The sequence below is a fragment of the Pelodiscus sinensis genome, chromosome 3, assembly GCF_049634645.1.
Source record: "Pelodiscus sinensis isolate JC-2024 chromosome 3, ASM4963464v1, whole genome shotgun sequence".
NCBI lineage: Eukaryota > Metazoa > Chordata > Testudines > Trionychidae > Pelodiscus > Pelodiscus sinensis.
In genome coordinates, this window is record NC_134713.1 from 166,700,853 (window position 1) to 166,720,278 (window position 19,426).

Genomic DNA, 19,426 nt, shown 5'->3' on the forward strand with positions numbered 1-19,426 from the left:
TCCAAAATGTTTGTTTCTGCCTTTCTAATGAAGCTTAATGAACCTAATGTTTTAACATGCAGTCTGTTAGAAAGCTTTCATTGGCTCTCCTTGGCTAATTAGTATCGACACTGCAAACAGGCCCTATCGGTATCAGACCATTAGTCTGGCTGTATATTCAGTGTAAACACATCTTTATTATCTGGCCTCGTGACAAGCCATCTGCTAAAGAAACAATGGTGTGATTTAGCAGATGTTAGCATTGAACGATAAAAGCATCCATTTAGTAGGATCTTGCAGCTATAGGGCAGACTGCACAGGGTTATGTGGTGCAAAGTGGGCACACAGTTCCTACCTATAATTTGTAGTCAAAGTTGCAGTGAATGATAAAACCCATGCTATTGTGGATTTATAATTGTAGTCTCGTTTAGAAATGCAAGTAGTAATTAACTTGAAATCGGCATTATACACCAGAATTTACATTCCTGCTGGGTTTGAAATGCTGTTTTAATAGCAGTTTGTTTTCCCTACATGAAATTACCTAAGGGTCTTTTGTGTTATTTCATTGTAGATGCTATTAACATTCTAAAGGAAATGAAAGAGAAGGATGTTCCTATCAGAGATACAACAGTCACATCCTTTTTCCACATCCTTAATGCTGCAGCCATGCAAGGTGAAGTTGAAACAGTGAATCGATTACATGAGTCCATTCTGACGCTGGGCTTAGTAAAGCCTTCTACTAACCTCTGTTCTCCTCTGATTACTGTTCACCTTGAAAAGTAAGTTCTCCATCCAAAAGTTATGTATATTTAATTGTAACTGTGCAGCTAAATATCACCTATGTGGGTTGAAGGTAAGTTTCCTTGCAAACTAAGTAATTGGGTGAAAAAGTAAATGGAAAGATAAGAAATCTGATATTACTCTCATTCACTGTGCAGCTGAATTGAAAGATAGAAAAACATTTGGTCTTTGTACTCAAGTCCAAATGTTTCCCATTATTTTTCCATTTCTACCTGTAATATAATTCAACAAAACAATTAACTCCATGCATTTGTTGTGGCAGGAAATAATTTTCATATGCTCCATGGCATATTCCCTTTCATAGTCGTCTTAATATGAGGCACAGTTATTTGATGAAAATTCCACATTTGAACAGGTCTTTCCTGTTGAATCTATTTCAAGTTTTGAGAACTAGGAGACACGAGGCCATGTGGGCACCCCCTGGCTTGAGATAGGTTTTTATCATATACAGTGTTTGTTTGGTTCAGTGGCTCTCAGATCTCCCACTATACAAATTCCAGACCCCTGCTTCTATCCATTTTGGACTCTGTCTCAACTGTTAAACAGCTTAACTAACTTCTCTGTCTCTCCTAATTGATCACCAATTTAGATTAAATATGTCCTTTTTCCTTATTTTATATGTAGTTTATTTAACATTATTGATGTTTTCACAGTATCATCTTATTGGTTGAGCTTTCAAGAATATATGATTGTTAACATGAGAATATCCAGTAGCTGTTATATTAACTACCACTAAAAACCTCAGGGTTTGCTCTAATATATAGGAAAGAACTTTTTCTATAACTTCATGTGTACTTTTTAATATTATTATTTTATTTTGTGTATTTAAAAAATTTGTCATAATGACGCAGTTATTTTTGACGCAGACTCTATGAGAGTTCTCTTCCTAAAAAATATGTATTCTAATAAATTTGGCAGCAGTCATATACTACATAATTCCCAGTCAGCAGCACAGGCTTTCTTTGGTGCAATTCACAGGATGAGACAGTTTATTATGAAGGTAACTTGGTTGAAAGTATACATGTCAGTGAACGTTTACTGTTACATTGTATAGTAAGAACGATTTTCTGAACAGTTTTTGTATAAACAGAAAAGTTTCGAGCCTGTGTCTGACATCCACTGACTTGTACATATTTACAACAAGATTCTACATGTGTAGTGAATGTTGTATAAAGTTGTTTGAAACAAGTGTAATTAAGACTGTATCATGCATGTATGAAAAGGGGCAGAGTAAAGGTTATAGTATGTGTAGCTTTCTGTCGTATTTTCCTAACTTTTGTGATTTTTGAGTGCTTTAGTAATGACTTCGTAGTGAAAGATTAACTTAGTTTATTTTTAAAAGGAGAGAGACACGTTTCAAAATGTGGAAATATTTGGTTAGAAACCACTGGAGTGCACTATCCAATAACTTACGGTCTGCAAGAGTTAAGCGCCTTCCCTACTCCTATCAAAAAAGCCATAAGAGATTCTTCTCTTACTGTGATTGGAAAAGCCTCATTACACTATCCTGAATTTTATTCTTTAAAAGGAAGAAACAGTTTCTGCTCATACTTTGCAAACAGTTACCTTCAGGAAGTGTTCAATGCTGAGAAATTTCTTCCTGGAAGGTTATAAAGGTTTTGGAAAGTTTTATAATTGAACTGAACATAGTGGTAGAATGTATATAATTATACATGTCCACTATAACAGTGTTTCTCGACCTTTTTTTTTTTAATAAAGTACCCCTTTTTAAACAAAAGTTCTAAGTACCTCAAGTACCAACAGTTTTCAGACACACAAATTTTTTTTTTCTACCATTGCAACACATTTGTGTAAACAACTTAATCGTAGCTCGGTGGGAGATGAAATTTTTGGGTGTAAAGTACCAAAAAAATAAAGCGCCGTAAAACTTAAAACAAAAATTCAGGTTTCTCCAAATTTCAGTTGTGTTGATGTACACCCCCCCGACTTCTCACGTACCCCTAAGGTTACTCGTACCACTGATTGAGAAACATTGCACTATAACATGCTTGTCACTATGATTTGCTACTTGCTATGCTATATAGCTCCATGGTAGTCCACAAGCAAGTGGTGAACTTCTAGAGTTAAATTGCTCAGACGTTTTTGTCACTTGAGAAGTTTGGTAAGCTTGTGGGTTAAGCAGCAGAGTTTTCTAATGTTCCGTGGAACTGACTCTGCTGGGTGCCTTTTATTTTTTTTTATTTTTTTTGTAATTATTATTCCTGACACTGTAAGAGGGAGAGGAAACTCCTGTGATCGTTACGGATGACTTAAACAATTGTAGTTTTAAAATGCTACTTATTGCCTTAGTAGTAGTTGGTCTTTTTGGACTCCTAACTAAGCTTTTACATCTTCCAAATCCATTTCAGAGACTTGTTCCTTTTACAAAGAGCGTCCAAGATAGGTAGCTCTTTAGAGCCTTCACATTCTTAACATTTTTAAAGGTGTCCACTCCTTATACAGTATTTTAATAAAGAAATCTGGTAAAACAGATATACAATTCATCTTAAGGAGGAAGCACACACAATTTAATTTTAACAAGAAGATTTTTTTCTACTCCTTTTTTTCTGCCCCTACTCCCTTTTTGAGTTGACAGGGAGAAAATTTTACTAATTGGTTTAGAAATAAACTTAAATAATAAAGACAGCTTTTTGTTTTTCCCAAGATAAAGCAATGATCTGTATTACAGCAAAATGTTTTAAGCTTAAGTTTTAAAAAGTATTATCTTTATTTTTGGTGTGAGCTCTGTAAGAGGCTAAGAAATGTAAATTCATCAGGAAAAATTGTGAAAAAGCTCACACATCTAATCTTCAACTCCTCATTCAGAATAAAGAGTCTTCTTTGAATGGTTTTGCAAAATATCCTAATCATCATATCGATTTTGGATGTTTTTCATTTTGAGCAATCTGTCAAAATTTTCCATCTTATAATAAGCTGAAGATTGGACTCAAAACTTTTTTTTACTTTAGAACTGATTCTTACAATTGCTGATAATGGGGAGAGGTTAATACTGTGACAATGTGTAAGTTACCTATAATAATATGAAAATCCTTGAGGATTTAGAGGGTATTTTAGTGGGTTATTCTTTGCTCTCCTCTGTCAACCATCAGGCAAAACCTACTCAAACACTAACAGATTTATAAAACTAAGAAGAGGTTTGTGAAGGTAATCTGCTTCTGTGCTGTACGGTGCTTTGATTGTCTATTTACAGGAGAGGAAATAAGATTTTATTCTGATTTTATTCTTACTAGATAGCTGCACATACAAACTTTTAAAATATAAATGTTAAATAATGTAGAAACTTAGTTTGATTTGATTTATAAATATCCTCTAAAAATGGAATTACTTCAGAGCACAACTTTTATTTTTAAATCTGTGAAGATAAAATATAGTACTGCTGGTTACATTATATGTCATGGACAAATATATACCTGAAGCCATTGTCACCTTTGCTAAGAAAATGTCCGGGAAGCTGAATATAAAATGTGCATTAAATCTAAACTATGTGGGCAAAATATGTAACTATTTTGTAACAGAGATCAGTGAATACAACCTGTTTAATTGGTAGTCATTTGGTCATTTGCAAATAGCTGGAAGATGCAACTAGATTGCGTTTGTTTAAAAATGGTCAAAACAGCAGTTTTAATATATGCTGTCCATTGAAGAGCTGGTGTGTTAATTCATTCTACAGTCTGTATGAATACTCATGCATTGCATTGGTGTATAGATGCAGTCCGAGTTCTCTGTCCATAGCTCTTGTCTGGATTTCATATATTTAAATACATATGCATTTTTGTGTGCTAAAGAGAATTTCTTGATAAATTCAATATCCTTAATGAGCTTTTAACTCGTTATTTTAAAATACTACTTATCTTTAATGGATGACAGTTTTTTCTAATTTTCAGCATCTTTATTTCAAGTATTTATATTATTTTTGTTTTTTTTCTCCTAGTTCAAAACTCTTAAGTGCTGCAAGGAAATTAAGGCGGTTCAGCTCTTTTACTCCATTATTGCAATTAGGAATTTAGCATCATCAGTGCCAGAGGACAAAAGTGGTTCATTTGCCCTAGGGGGACAGGACAGTGATAAGATGATTTTTCGTCAAGGATCATTGGGTCGTAATTAAGTTACATTCATGGCTATTGCTTTTTGAAGGATGATTGGTAAATGACAGGCTTCATGTGCTTAATACGGACAGTGTTCACTAGGGTTTTTTCTCGCTCTGTCAGAAAATCCTGTTGAGCCTGATAATGTAAATGTGGCATTTTATTCTGAACAAAAGAGCAGGGAAATGAGCTATCTTGTCTAATCATTCAGTTGTTTAACACCGACTTCCAGTTTAGACTCAATTGGCTGGAAAGCACTTGACATGTGAAGTTAGTGCTGTTCGGAACGCATGTTTGAGTAAATTTTAAAGTAAGTGACAGCTAAATTGTACCTAGGGAAATTACAAAGCCTTCAACACAGTTAATTTTTTGGGGAGGATTAGTTGTAATTGCAACACCAGTCTCCTTGAAGATTCCTCGCTCTAGCTGATGAACAGAAGAAACATTTAGTTCTTTCAAGAGCCCGTTTTCTTAACAGAATAATTTTTGTAAAGCTGATTGTACCTTACTGAATTGATTTCCCTCCACACTAACATCTGCTTCAGATTTGCAGAGAAGGATTTGTTTTAAGAGGGGTTCTCCCCCCTTCCAGAGTCCTTTTTTTCTTTCTCCTTCTCTGGTGATTTCAGGTTTGAGAGCTTTTCAATCAGTAAACCCCTTAGGTAAATTGCCACTTCACTAAAGCTTTATGCATAACATTGTAGCACTTCATTCCAATTAAAATCAATATTTGGAGTCTTTTTATCAAACTGACTCTGGTTTGGAAAGTTATTACAAGTAAAAAGGTTAGGTTTAGAGCTATATGCTTGAAGCTAGAAGGGAACAGTTTATTTTGAAATAGGTATGCAAGAAGGATCAGATAGTGGTCAGTCTTGTTACAGAGCCTGATCTTGCAAATACTTATTCTTGTCAGTATCTTTATTGATGGAAGCAGGCCTACTGAGTTCAGTGGAACTACTTGTATAAGTGAAATATTACCCACGTGATGTTTTTACAGGATTGGGGCTACAGTATATAGTAATTCGCCAGTGCCCAAGGAAAAAATAACTTGCCTCACGTTCTTACCAATAGAATAGTCTAAATTGCAGTGAAATGCTGAGTTAGGGCTGTCTTGTATTTATATGAGGGTTAAACATAATATACTTCTGTCTTAGGCTGCTTCTGTCATTTAAGTTTATGATAGCATACCTCTTTTTTAAAAAAGGAAAAGATTTGAATAGGAGAGTAATAGTCAAACTGTTCATGTGAAGGGTTTTCTATAAAAGAGACATAAGAATTTGCTTTTTAAATAGAAGCATAAATGGCATTTGTCAACACTAAAAAAAAAAAAAGTAAAATTTGGATAGCTCACCCATAAAATCTACCACCCTCCTTGTTTTGTTCAATAATCCATGGATCTTATGAGTTTTGTATTTTAAAAACTTGGATTCCTAGCTTTTATTAATGACCCCTTGGGGTTGCTAGTCTGGTTGTGAGTGCTACATCAGGGATTTATTTTTTTGGCGTCTGAACTGAAGTCTGCTGACATCATTAGACGCATTAACTAAAATATGTTTGAATCAGATACTTTTATCCATTATGTGAACCTTTGAGGTGTAAACTTGGATATATATGAATACATAAACGTTATAGGGCAGTGGTGGGTGACCTATGCCTGTAAGCCACATGTGGCCCATCAGGGTAATCTGATTGCAGGCTGTAAGACATTTTGCTGTCATTGACCATCTGCAGGCACTCCCCCCTCCGCAGCTCTCAGTGACCATAGTTCTTGGCCAATGGGAGCTGTGAGAAGTGGCACCTGCAAGCAGGCCTGCTGACGGGTAGGACAAAGGGAGCAGTTTCCCTGAGACCCAGTGATTCAAAGGGCCCCAGGGCTCCTGGCCACAGCCACTGCTACTGTGGCAGAAGCTGGGAGCCCAGGGTCCTTTAAATTGCTGCGAATGCTGCTTGGAATGTGTGGCATTCTAAGGGCTGATGGGAGAGGCAAGCTGATGGCTGCCCAAGGGCCCATATGGTACATTGTAGACAGGGCTCAAGGCTGGCTGCCTCTGGCCTCTTCGCTTCCACCTTAGGCCTTGCCCCTTCTGGGAACACAGAACCAGAATGCCCCTCTCCCACACACTTTGCCCAGGGGCCCACAGAGTCTGTTGGCACCCCTGCCAGCAGGTGAAGGTGCCACAGGGATATTAAGGCTGTGTAGTGTGTGATAAGTTCTTGTTTTGTCAGGTGAGCTTTTTTTCTCTTTGTTAGCAGCTCCTCCTCACAAAAATACTTGCTAGCAAACTCTCCTCCCCTCCCCTAAATTTCTTGATGAAGTTTAAACCTGCCAGATCTAGATTTTGCAATTCCAGTTGCGTCAAATTCCATTTGTATTATAAATGTGTATTCTGGAGCTGTATTTATTTTTCCTTTAATTTGTGTTTTATAATAATTGACAATCAATCCTATGCCTTTATCTTATATATGCTGTCTTGTGGTACTGTGTCTGGGTAGCCTTGTAAAGAAAAACTCCCCAGCAGTGTTACTTTGAGGAAATCCAGTAGATTTTTATCACTTTAGGCTGAAGGCCTGTGAATACAAATTACTGTATACTGGTCTCATGGTTGAGCTTAAGCTTATTTGGGGGACCTGAGTATGGAAATATTTTATATGTTGTATGAGCAGAAAATACCATAACATGTATGTTGTTTCCAGGCTTGCTACCAGGGGTATGTGTAAAGGGAGGAAATTGCCTTGGGACCTGGTAGTTCAAAAGGACAGCTGGAGCTCTGGGCTCTTTATCTCACTGCTGGAGTGCCATCCTGTGTGCTCCATGCAGCTCTGAGGGACAACTGGGGGAGGTTCGCCAGACAAGGCTGGCTGCCTTCGGTCCCGCCCCTTCCAGGAGCACAGAGGTGCCCGTGCTCACCTTGTCCTACGGAGGCTGTTTGCTCCCATGGTTGTTTCCATTTTTTTATTGGATTTTTTTTTTTAATTCTGAACACACAGTATAAATATCTTCAGAAGCATACATTTAGAGACCAAAAACTATTAATGTGTCTGTTTGATTGACATTCCAGTTATTCATTCATTTATTGATAGCTTTGACCTAAAACAGTCACTTTAATGCTGCGAGTATACATCTGAGACAATACTATTGCAGTTTAAGAATGAGTCTGAAAAGCTCAATTTACAACTGAAAACTTAAATGTATATGTGTAAATGCTGTTGTGCCTCACAAAAATGTGAGTAGTTTTCAATAAAAACTGATTTTAAAGATGTTAACTGAACTTGCATCTGAAGCAGAAGAAAATACTGATTATATGAAGCTTTATATCCATCTGTATTTCATCCATAGTATATCTCTCTTGTATGACAGTAATATAGTCTTGCAACATCTCCTTGCAGTTTTGAAATTAACCTGTAATTTAGTCTTCACCCCAAATGACAAAAATTCAAATGACTCTGTGGGGTGCCAGAAGATGCACTGTAAATATGGCTTAGTAAGGGCATATGGTAGAGATCCATCAAGATAGGCTCATTTTCACGGTGTCAGTAATATTACAATAACATTAACATGTTTTCTACATTTATATTTTACTTTTTAATACATTTTAAATCCTTAAGAGATGAAATAGTAATAAAAGCAAGAGCAATGTAAAATTTTGATTAAGAAACAAGAGTGATACAACATGAACATGGCACGTGTTAAATAGGTTTAAAAACTGGCTAACTGATAGGTCTCAATGTAATTAAACAGGGAATAATTACTGAGCAGGTATGTATGTAGTGTGATTCCACAGAGGTTTTAGTTTTGTTTTGGCCGTATGCAATTTAACATTTATCAGTGACTGGGGGGGGGGAGAGGGAGGCGCAACATAAAATCATCTCTTATAATGTTTGGATCTGACACAAATATTAACAGAGTAGTAAATAATGTGGAGGACAGGTCTCTTATGCAGAGCAATCTGAATCAGTAACATTGGTGGAAGAAAACTATGCTTTTTAATACAGTCAAAAGTGAAGTTATATGTCGAGAAACAAAAAATACAGGCCATATTTACAGGATGGTGGACTCTGTCCTGAGGAGTAGTAAGTTGGAAAAAACCTACATGTGCATTTCCTATGCTATGCTGTCCTGTGATTTGGGATACATAATTAAGGTAATTTCAAGTGTTCTTTGAAGCTGGTGAGATCCTTACTAGAATAGGTGTGTTGTCAGCAGTTTCAAAAAGGATGTTGATAAATTGGAGGAAGTTCAGAGAAGAGCTATAAGAATGATTGAAGGACTAGAAAACATCCCCTATACTATAGCCAAAAAACTCAAGGAGATCAGTCAATCTGCTTATCTTTTGAAAGAGAAAATTAAGGTCACTTGATAAGTTTGTAAGTATCTACACAGGGAACAGAAATTTGAAAATAGAAGCAGCTTTACACTATAGGCAAAGGTATAATAAAATCCAGTGGCTGGCAGTTGAAACTAGACAAATTTAGATTACAAATAAAGTGAAAATGTGTAACAGAGAGAGAAACTTTCAGAACAACTTACCAAATGTTATGTTGGATTCTCCATCACACGGAATTTTAAAATCAAGGCTGAAAGTTTTTCTAAAAAACATTCTCAAGTTCAAGCAATACATTCAGGCAAGACCTAGGGCAGTCTATATTTGGTAAGAGGTCAGAAGAGATGATCACAATGGTCCCTTCTGGCCTTATCTATGAACATTTGTGTTTCTTTAAAAAGAAGATATGAAAAGTTTAGAAGTGGATTAACTTTAAATGACCATACAATTTATATAATTTAATTAAAGTTTTTTGAAATACTGTTGAGGAGCTGCTCCATAGAAGTTGTTTTAAAAATTATTATTGTTTCAAGTCAGCTACTGTATGGATATATCACCTGCTTTAACAGGCTTCAAACACAGCCATTGATTCCTACCTACTTTCACCAGCCTTTCTCTGGTTGTTATACAAAATACAGGAAGGATCAAAATATCTTATACAACATATGTTGACGTTTTGCTCCACAGATTATTTTTATGTATTGTTCCTGTGTCATCTCCCTACTCTCCAAACTGTTTCTTATATGGAAGAAAGAGGTTTTAACTTAACTACACTGGACTCCTTAACCTCTGATTTCTCCTCATCCTTTACTGTATTTTAACTGTTGTCCTGTGCTTTGTATATTAGATAAAAAACTCTTTAGGAGAGAGATTTTTTTTATTTTTTTGTGATCTCTTTTAAAAACACTTTATTTTTACAGTGCTATATAAATTCTTAATTATTTCAAAACTTCTGGATGAGTATATTTAAAATATATTGGTGTTTGAAGTTACTATGACTCTTGCAGTCATAAAAGATTTGCATATATAACACTAGCACAATTCTGCTTGGAATCTGGCTTTTTTGCACAAGTATTCTCAAAATGTAGGTTTTCATTTAAAAGAAAAAGATTCTAGCTCTCAAAATTGTGAGGATAACTTTGAAAATGTAAACCAATGTGGTGATTTGTACCCATATCTACAGGAAGTGTGACACAGAATCTTTGAGAGCTCTGACATGTTCCATTCTTTTATTTGAGTTACTAATTCTGTAGCTTTTAAAAGTAACATTTTAAATGTTAGTGCAGAAATTTTCAGCAATGGAAACTTTTTGGGAAATAATTAAACTTACTTAATTGAAACTGCCACCGAATTTCCAGTGTGCTGCACTTCCATGCTGCAGAATCCTGGAATCTTGCTGCAAAAATTACATGCAGTTTGCAGCAGAGTACACAGAGCATTTAATGTTAATCTCTAGAGAACAGTATTTATCACCACAACATTGTATATGTTCTGCTGCTTATAAGAGGTCTGAGGTGAAGATGATCAATATTTTATAGCATGTTCCTCCAGCTGTGGAGAAATTCAGTCTGTATTGCTGAAGCAGGACAGTCTACTATTAAATGTTTTAATTTGCAAACTTCTGTCTATACCTGTTACTTTTTAAATGCAAACCAAATCTGGGATGTGGACAATTTTCTGAATAGAGAATATTTTAACTGCCTTTAAAGAGTCTATATGCAATGACATGAATTTTTCTTTAAACTCTAAGCCGGGGTGGGGAACCTCAGGCCTGGGGGCTTGTCTGGATCCAGCCCCCAAGGCTCAGGGCTCCCTTCCTAACATTGGGGAGCCTGTGCCTACTGAGAGACTGGAGCACACAAAATCTACTAGCCTGGACCCCATTGGGCTCTGGTGTGAGAAGGGAATGTGGGGAGTGTCTTTCTCCTTCACAGACAGAGGCCATATCAGTGAGGTTTGGTTTTTTTTTTGTTTGGTTGGTTGGTTGGTTTTTTGGCTTCTTGCTTGTGTGTGGCCCCAACTGATTTTTTTTCTGTGGTTCAGCAGCCTCCTACTCAAAAAAGGATCTCTACTCCTGCTCAAAGATATGTTGTACTGTTCTTGTGCAAACGTTGCTTACAGACTGTTTTCATCATTTTAACTTAAATTCTGTACCCTTTTTTCATGAGGGACGATGTACCTGCTGCCCTGGAAGCTGCAATTGACTGTTTTAAGAAGTATGGCAATATCCCTAGGCTCCATGACATCTTGTGTAGGCTAATAGAAAAAGGAAATACTGATCTCCTGCAGAAAGGTTAGTTGGATATAGTCTAATATTATTGGATGGGTTATTTTAGGTGCTTGATGGAGCTGGTGTTTTAGTTTTAGTTTTTTTACCTTTACATCAGGCTATGCAAACAGTGGAAAGACATGTGGAGTATTTGTACATCACTTTAAAGCTTTCAGCAACATCTAGTTGCAAAGTAAAAAAAGATACTTATTGTAAGTATGAAGCAATTTAATGCTTCCATAACTAAATACCTGGCTATCAACAGAAGACTGCCACAAGGGAATATGCACCTGTCTCTTGATGGTGAAAGAGGGGCATATAGAAGAAATTATGGTGCTTCAACATATTAGATTAAGAAATCCTAAATCCCTGTAGTCTACAACAGTATAGAATGCTAATTTTATAATCGGTTAATTCTGTTGAATTATTATAAAATAGAATGCAGATTAGCAAAAATATTTGAAATATATTTAACCTCAGTCTGCAACATATCTTATAATATTTTGTCCTCATTCTTAGTATCTCTTTTCAGAAAATTATTTCCCTGTCACTTCAGTGTTTTGCCAGGTGTGGGGAATCTTATTTGTTAGATTACTGTTGACATCTCTTTTTAAAATGCATCCTGGTTATTAAAAAGGCAGTTAAATGAGTTTTCTTCTCTCTATCTATAGCCATGGACTTTGTGAGCCAAGAACGAGGTGAAATGACGATGCTCTATGATCTCTTCTTTGCCTTCCTAAATACAGGAAAATATAAAGAGGCCAAGAAGATCATTGAGGTGGGTTTTTAACTACGCTACTGTAATCATGCAGCTATTTAGACTCTTAATTAGAATACATTAAAAAATTTTAACCTTTAATTAGACTTGTTCTGATTCATGTTAATAAAATTCAATCCTAATAATGAAGGGGGAAAAAACAGAGAACTCGGCCAGCTTCTTTATTATGTATAATTACTGTTCAGAAGAGAGACAGTCTGGTTGTATATTGAAGTTGTTTCTTTACTTTATCAAATTCACTGTTACATATCAAAATGATATTTGCATATTAAATCTCGGATTGTGGAACAATTAAATTAAACTGGCATTCCTGGGTGTAAAGTTACTAATCCTCTTTCCCAAGGAATTCTTTGTTCTTAAAAGCACTGGAATTTAATTTTCTGCAGACCATACTCAGATTTATTTGTAATGCTTGTCTACAAGTTAATCAGCCAAACAAGTGCTGTCTGCTACTGTTTGGCATTTAATTTAGCATTTTTTTTAACCATCGTAAGCAGCTTATAGGAAGTGGTAGGTGACAAACTTGCTCTATTTAGGATTAGTATATTTTATCTAGACATGATTGAAATTTTGCTTACTGAAATTGAGAAGTCAAAAGGGCAGCTGCAGAATCTGCCCAGATTGTGATTTTTTTTCCCTAGCACAGTGTGCATGCATGTGTGTTGTTAAACTCTGTATTACTTGCCCTCTTAATAGTATTTCAGAAACTGAACCTTTTTCTTTCTTTTCTTCCTTTGAACTTCGTTTTCTGAACCATCTTTTTTCCCTTAGGGAAAGAAAAAACAAAATGAAATAACAGAAATCCTCAACTGAATCATTAGATATTAAAAAATCTTGCATAAAATTGTTAACTGGTTATTTCTTTAGTCCTTCGATTTTTAAGAACCCCCCCCCCCCCACACACACACACATACACACATGTGTAGAAAAGCAGTAGTCCTGAATGTAGTGAATTTTGATGCTTTTGTAGCTTTATTAATGTAATACAGAAAAGAATAGAATGCATTTATTAGCAAGGTCTGAAGAGGTGTTTATTTTAAGAATGCGAAGTACAAGAGAACACAAAGATCTAAGGAGGAAAAAACTTAAACAGGATGTTTAGAAATGAAATGAATGCCAAAGTAAATGGAAGCCATTTTTCAGTTTTCTATGTTTTTAGCTGCTGTTTCTTTGGCTTTAATAGACTTTTCAGTTTTTTTATCAATGAGCTGTTGTTTTCTTTGAAAGTAAGTTCTTTGTAATCCTCAAAATATTTTGTTCAGAAACAATTTGTTACTTTTAAAACTAATCAGTTAATTAATATTGTTTCATTTGCTTTGAAAACCTACTTCCCTTTTTGAAGTAATAGTTGCCAACTTACCCCTCCTATATCTTTAAGAAGATGACATGAGCATATTAAATATGTGGTGATAGACCATAAAATGTTACAAACCAACAAGTCAGATATTCTAGCATAAACTCCAGTACTGTTGTCAAAAGATCAGATAGACATCTGGCAATCTTGCTTGTCTTTTTTTTATGCTTATTGGATTAGGATTTCCAAGTCTTGTTTAACCTTTATGAAATCTGATTTGATCTTCTGTATTTGTGTGTTACGTTTCTTCTAAACCAAGGTATATTTTAAACTATTGAACGAATATGTGTTTTGTGCATAATAACAAAAGTAAATTCTAAACAGCTCCAGTTTATAATGAAAAAGATAATTGGGGCATGAATGTGTAAATTGTTAATGGGTGATGGGAGAGTTCAGTCCCACTGCCAGTTCTTGACCCTCCCTTTCGGTCTCTCCATGGCACCCAGGGTGTTTACCAAGTGTATGGCAGTGGTGGCTGCTCTCCTCCGGCATTGCAGGATTCGTGTTTACCCTTTCCTGGATGACTGGCTTCTGTCCAGCCATTCTTGTTAACCCTCACCAGGCTCTCTTGTGACAGATTGAATCTCCTCCTCAACCCCAGAAAGTCAACCTTTGTACCACAGAGAATCAAATTCTTTAGAGCTCTGCTAGACTCTACCAGGACCTGAATGTACATACCGGATTGTCATTTTGCAATTCTGACCAGGCTATGAAGGTCTCTTTCCAACTTCCTGGTCACCATGGCCTATGTGTGCCTCAAGCTCCTGGGCCACATAGCAGCAGGCACATACGTAGTGCTGTTCATCAGGCTTCACCTGCAACCTCTGCAGTCTTGGTTGGCATTGACTTATTCCCCGGGAAGGGACAGTATAGACCTGCCTCACCATGTCACTCATGCACTGCCTTGGTGGCTAGATCCCGGGTCAGTACTGGCCAATATTCCTTTGCATGTCCCACAGCCCACAATGTCCCTTGTCACGAATGCATCTGATTTAGGTTGGGGTGTTCACTTCAGAGAGGAGGAGGAGTTCTCCCTCTATATCAAGGTGTTTGAGCTTCAGGCAGTCGGTTTTATGTGTCTGGCCTTCCTCCCTGACCTTCAGAGTTGTTGCATGGCAGTCATGATGAGCAATATACTGCATCAAACGGGGCAGAGCCAGGTCATTCCCCCGTTTGTACCAAATCCCTTTATCTGTGGGACTTGTGCTTAGTCCACACATTTCACTTGGAAGCATCATACCCTCTAGGAGTTCAAATTCAGCTGGTGGACCACCTCAGCTGATGCTTCCTGGCTCACGAATGGTTGCTTTGGCTGGATGTCCTCCATGCTGTTTTCCAAGGATGGTGTACCACGGGAACCCCCTTCTTGCTACCTGGTTCAGTACGAAATGCCCATAGTTCTGCTTGTTCCAGGGCCTTATTCCAGGATCCATAGAGGATGCATTCCTGATCCCATGGCAGTCCAGCTTGCTGTATGCTTTTCCTGTTTCCTCTGGTCTACAAGGTGCTTCTCAACCTCCACAGGAATAGGACAAATGTAATTCTGAAAGCACTAGCCTGGATATGCCAACACTTGTACCTCATCCTCCTGGACCTGTTGGTTTGACCACCCATTCCACTTCCCTGGCGCCTGGACCTCATTACTCAGGAGCATGGTCACCTCTGCCACTTAGACTTGCACTCTCTCCATCTCGGCAGCATGATGGCTCCATGGCTAAACCGTGTCAAGCTGACAGATCCTTCTCAGTAGTAGGAAGCCTTCCACTCGGCTCACATCTGATGAAGTGGAAGCGATTCTCCCGTGGTGTCTCCAGCGCAGCCTGCTCTCTTGTTGGCCTCTACCCCCCAGGGACCTCTGTTTCCCTTGGGATCTAAACCTGATCCTCTGCATGCATTCGCACGTGTCCACATGGGTGTAGGCTGCCTTAACTGCTTTTTTTGGTCCATGTTCCTGTCCAGGAAATCTGAAGGGCTGTGCATGGCTCTCAGTTCCTACTTCTACGTCACACTCCATTTATTGTTCATCAATCCAGACCTGATGCTGGTTTTGGGGCTGCGGTACTCGAGTCAGTTATGCATTGACTGCGACTTCTCCTGGGTATGGCTTGTGAATCACCTCTATTGGAATAGATATAAGCAAACACTTGAAGAAGAAAAAACAGTTACTCAATTTTGTAGCTGTTCTTTGAAATGTGTTGCTTATATCTATTCCATCCCTCCCTCCTTCCCTACCAATGGAGTAACTGGCAAGAAAGAACTGATGCGTGGGTGGGTCTTATTGGTGACACTTCAGAGGGCTCCACAGCTGACCAATGGGTAGCAGCTAGAGTAAAAACTTCTGGCAGTTGTGCACGCAGTGCTTGCATACCTCAATTGGAATAGACATGAGCACCACATCTTGCAGAACAACAGTTACAAAGGTGAGTAACCATTTTAATTTAACAGTCTTTCAGTATTATTTTCAGACTGGCCTCTTCCCTCTTAAAATCATGCTCAATGCTGTTATTAGAAATGTGTAGTGAAGCAGTGTCTAGCTGGGCAACTTTGGCCAGGACTACACTAGAAAAAATTACATGTTCTTAAAGTTCTATTGCAGCTGAAGCAATTTTTATGTGCAAATGTACACCAAGACAAACTAGTACTGGTTCAAAAACTAATGGTTAAAAGCTGTTCCAAGCAAGTCTTAACCATATTTTTCTGGAAGAGAGATGAACACCTCCAGCTAAGCCATGTGCAGCTGTGAACAAGTGTTAAATCTGTTACTGTCAGCAGTGTGTTCTGTTTCTAGTATACAGGCAGTCCCCGAGTTACGCGGATCCGACTTATGTCGGATCCGTACTTACGAACGGGGCTTTTCTCGCCCCAGAGGACACGGGCAGCGGGACCACCCAGACTGCCCCCCCCCCCCCCCCCAGCAGACCAGGGAGATGCGGAGCAAAGCCGCGGAGGAACCGGGTGGCGGCACCGCGGCGCGGCGCGTCTCGGTCTCGCCGCTCGCGTTTCCATGGTCTGCTGGGGGGGAAGGGGGAGGCAGCTAGTGCGCCCACCCCCACCCGCAGACCAGACTTTTCTAATGGACGCCTGTGATAGAGCAGCTGGGGCGCTTTCGGTTGGTCCCGCAGCGCCACTCCTCGGCGCTACTGGACCAACCCGGCAGCACCCCAGCTGCTCTGCCCCAGGCGTTGTGACAGAGCAGCTGGGGCGCTGCTGGGTAGGTGCCGAGGTGCCCAGGCGTCCAGATTCAGCTGCTGTTGAAACTGATCAGCGGCTGATTCCAGGAAGCCCCGGGGCAGAGAAACTCTTACTTGGGCTTCCTGTAGTCAGCGCTGGTCAGTTTCAGCAGCGGCTGAGTCTGGACGCCAGTTCCGACTTAAGTACAAATTCAACTTAAGAACAAACCTACAGTCCCTATCTTGTATGTAACCCGGGGACTGCCTGTACACGCGTATAAGTGAAATTACCGCTACAAATTATTAATGCAGAAATGTCCTTGATTCAAAAGTAAAAGATAAACTGTCCTATATAATTTTATCATTCATATATTGTACTTTATTTGAAGAAGATCTAGTGACATCGGAGCTCAAAATGACCATAACTCATTGAGAAAATGCGTTTCTGTTGCAACATACAAGTTGGAAGATGGGGGAGTGGAAGAGGACTGTTGAACCATTTTTGTTACAAAGAAAAAAATGCACAAAGGAAGGAGAATGGAATGTGTTGCTAAATGAAAGAGCGACATTGTCCAGTGAAGAGGCTTAGACCATTGCTCTCTGGTCTGTACTTTCAAAGCAGAAACAGTTTTTGACCAGCTAGGAGAAGGATTCAAAACTTTCCAGGCTAATTGATTAACCCTTGTAGAGTATAATAAAGTGTTTTTGGCTGTTGAAATGTATAATAAAATGAAGTATAAAAGAGTATAATACGCACTTGGATAAAATTGAGTCTTTGAAGATATGGAGTACAATTTTCAAAAGTGCCCAAGTCCCCTTTTCAAAAGTTGAAAATGTGTGATTTAGGATCCCAGTGCCGTAGTTAGTCACTTCTGAAAATAAGACTTAAATTTCTAAATCAGTTAGACATCTCTGATAAAAAATGATTTGTATATGGTCAAGAAAATATTAAGTGATGTTTAAAAGTGCTACCTGGAACTTATTTGAAAGGGAAAACCTCTTCCAGTTGAGGTGAATTAATTCATCTCATGTTTTAAGTGCTGGGGGGGGGGGGAGGGGGAGGTTGAGGGAAACCAGTTTGAAAGATGCAGGAAATTGAGCACAGATGAGCAAAACTTAAAGCTCCTCCAGGTGAAAAATATGGAGCTGTGCCAGTTGTAATCCCACCTTTTGTACTTGTTTTTACAGTATTTGAAAACACTTACAATTGATTAAGTGGATAAGTGAAAGAGAGTGGAAGCTTCATTTCATATGTATAAAGAATGTATAAACTCAGCTGTTCTAAAGAAAATAATCCTTTCATAGGAAGGCTTAATATAAATATGCCGATAAATTTCTTTTTACTAAAGTCAATTTATTTCACCCAGAAAAATTTATAGTCTCTGTAGTATCTGCATATTCCTCTAAGTCTTGGGTTTATGGTAGTAAGTTGTTAGTGAGTATTTTTGGAGATAAAAATACAACCCCCCCCAACCCTGAATCTTTAAATTGCTATTGTAAATTAAATAAAAGTATTAGGAGTCATTACTTGCCAAGTAAGATTCAGTATAGTCAGCATGCATTTATCACTAGAAAAACTGAAATTCTTATTTCTTGAACTCTTGTCTTTTGATTTTTATAAAAGCATAATGGTAGGTAGGAAATGCTTTATCATGGCAGTATAGTGCACAATATAAATAAAGCAATATTACAAATTTAGTATTATAGGGACATGTAGCAATGCTTGTTAAGGTTTGTTTTGATACGTGGCAATAGCAGACCTTGTTTTAAGTTGTGTATACAGGCAGTCCCCGGGTTACATCAATCCGACTTGCATCGGATCCCTAGTTACAAACGTGGGGGGGGGGCACAGCTAGTGCGGGGTGCCTCCCCCACTGTCGCCGCCTCTGGTGGTGCAGGGGGTGCTTCCCCCCAGCAGACCAGGGAGACGCGGCGCTAGCGCTCCCCCCCCCCCCCCCCCCCCCGCCACCAGCAGACCAGGGAGATGCGGAGCGGCTTTTCTCGCCGTGGAGAACGCGGGTCTGCTGGGGGGAACAAGACACCAGCCAAAAGGGGGCACCCTAGAGCAAAAAAATTAATTTCCTAGGGAACAGCAGGAGCAGCAGGCAGTGAGACCCATTGTGTTACAGTCCCCACCTTGGGAGCAACAGCTCTTTCCCTCTTCAGCACTAGAGCTGCAAGTATCTTGTTAGCGTCACGTGAAATTAACAAGTCCCTTACAGCCTGGCAGAGGTGAAGCTGAAAAATTACCCAGTGGTGTGGGTGGGCAAGAATGGGGAGGAGCAGGACAGAAGGGAAGAGGGGATAAGCCCCAACCCCACACCTTGGCTGGAGTGGAGCAGGGTAAGCCCGGAGGGGATGGGTCTGGTTGCGAAGTGGGTGAGTGGACAATGAGGACCCACCTGTGGCTAAACTCCTGTTCCCAACACAGAATTTTTCTTTAAAATTAATCCTGTGGATAAATTCACACACACACTTCACAGGAAGCTGACAGCTACATTTCTATCACTTCACAGGAAGGGATTTCCATTTTCTGCTCAGCATACAACAACAGCTTTGATTGTATCAATATTTCACTGTGCTCTCCAATGACTATTGATTACACTTAGTACCCATTTCACTGAACCATCTGTAGCAAATTTTATTT

At 38.6% G+C, this 19,426-nt stretch overlaps 1 protein-coding gene across 2 annotated transcripts in view; it reads left to right on the plus strand.

Annotated features, from left to right (window-relative positions):
• Positions 1 to 19,426, plus strand: part of LRPPRC (leucine rich pentatricopeptide repeat containing) — a 163,366-nt gene that overhangs the window by 63,990 nt on the left and 79,950 nt on the right. For both annotated transcript variants that reach the window (XM_075925421.1, XM_075925422.1), the window contains exons 23-25: positions 551 to 758; positions 11,377 to 11,501; positions 12,149 to 12,255. In XM_075925421.1, coding sequence (XP_075781536.1) covers positions 551 to 758; positions 11,377 to 11,501; positions 12,149 to 12,255 — 440 coding nt within the window. The remainder of the gene's footprint in view (positions 1 to 550; positions 759 to 11,376; positions 11,502 to 12,148; positions 12,256 to 19,426) is intronic.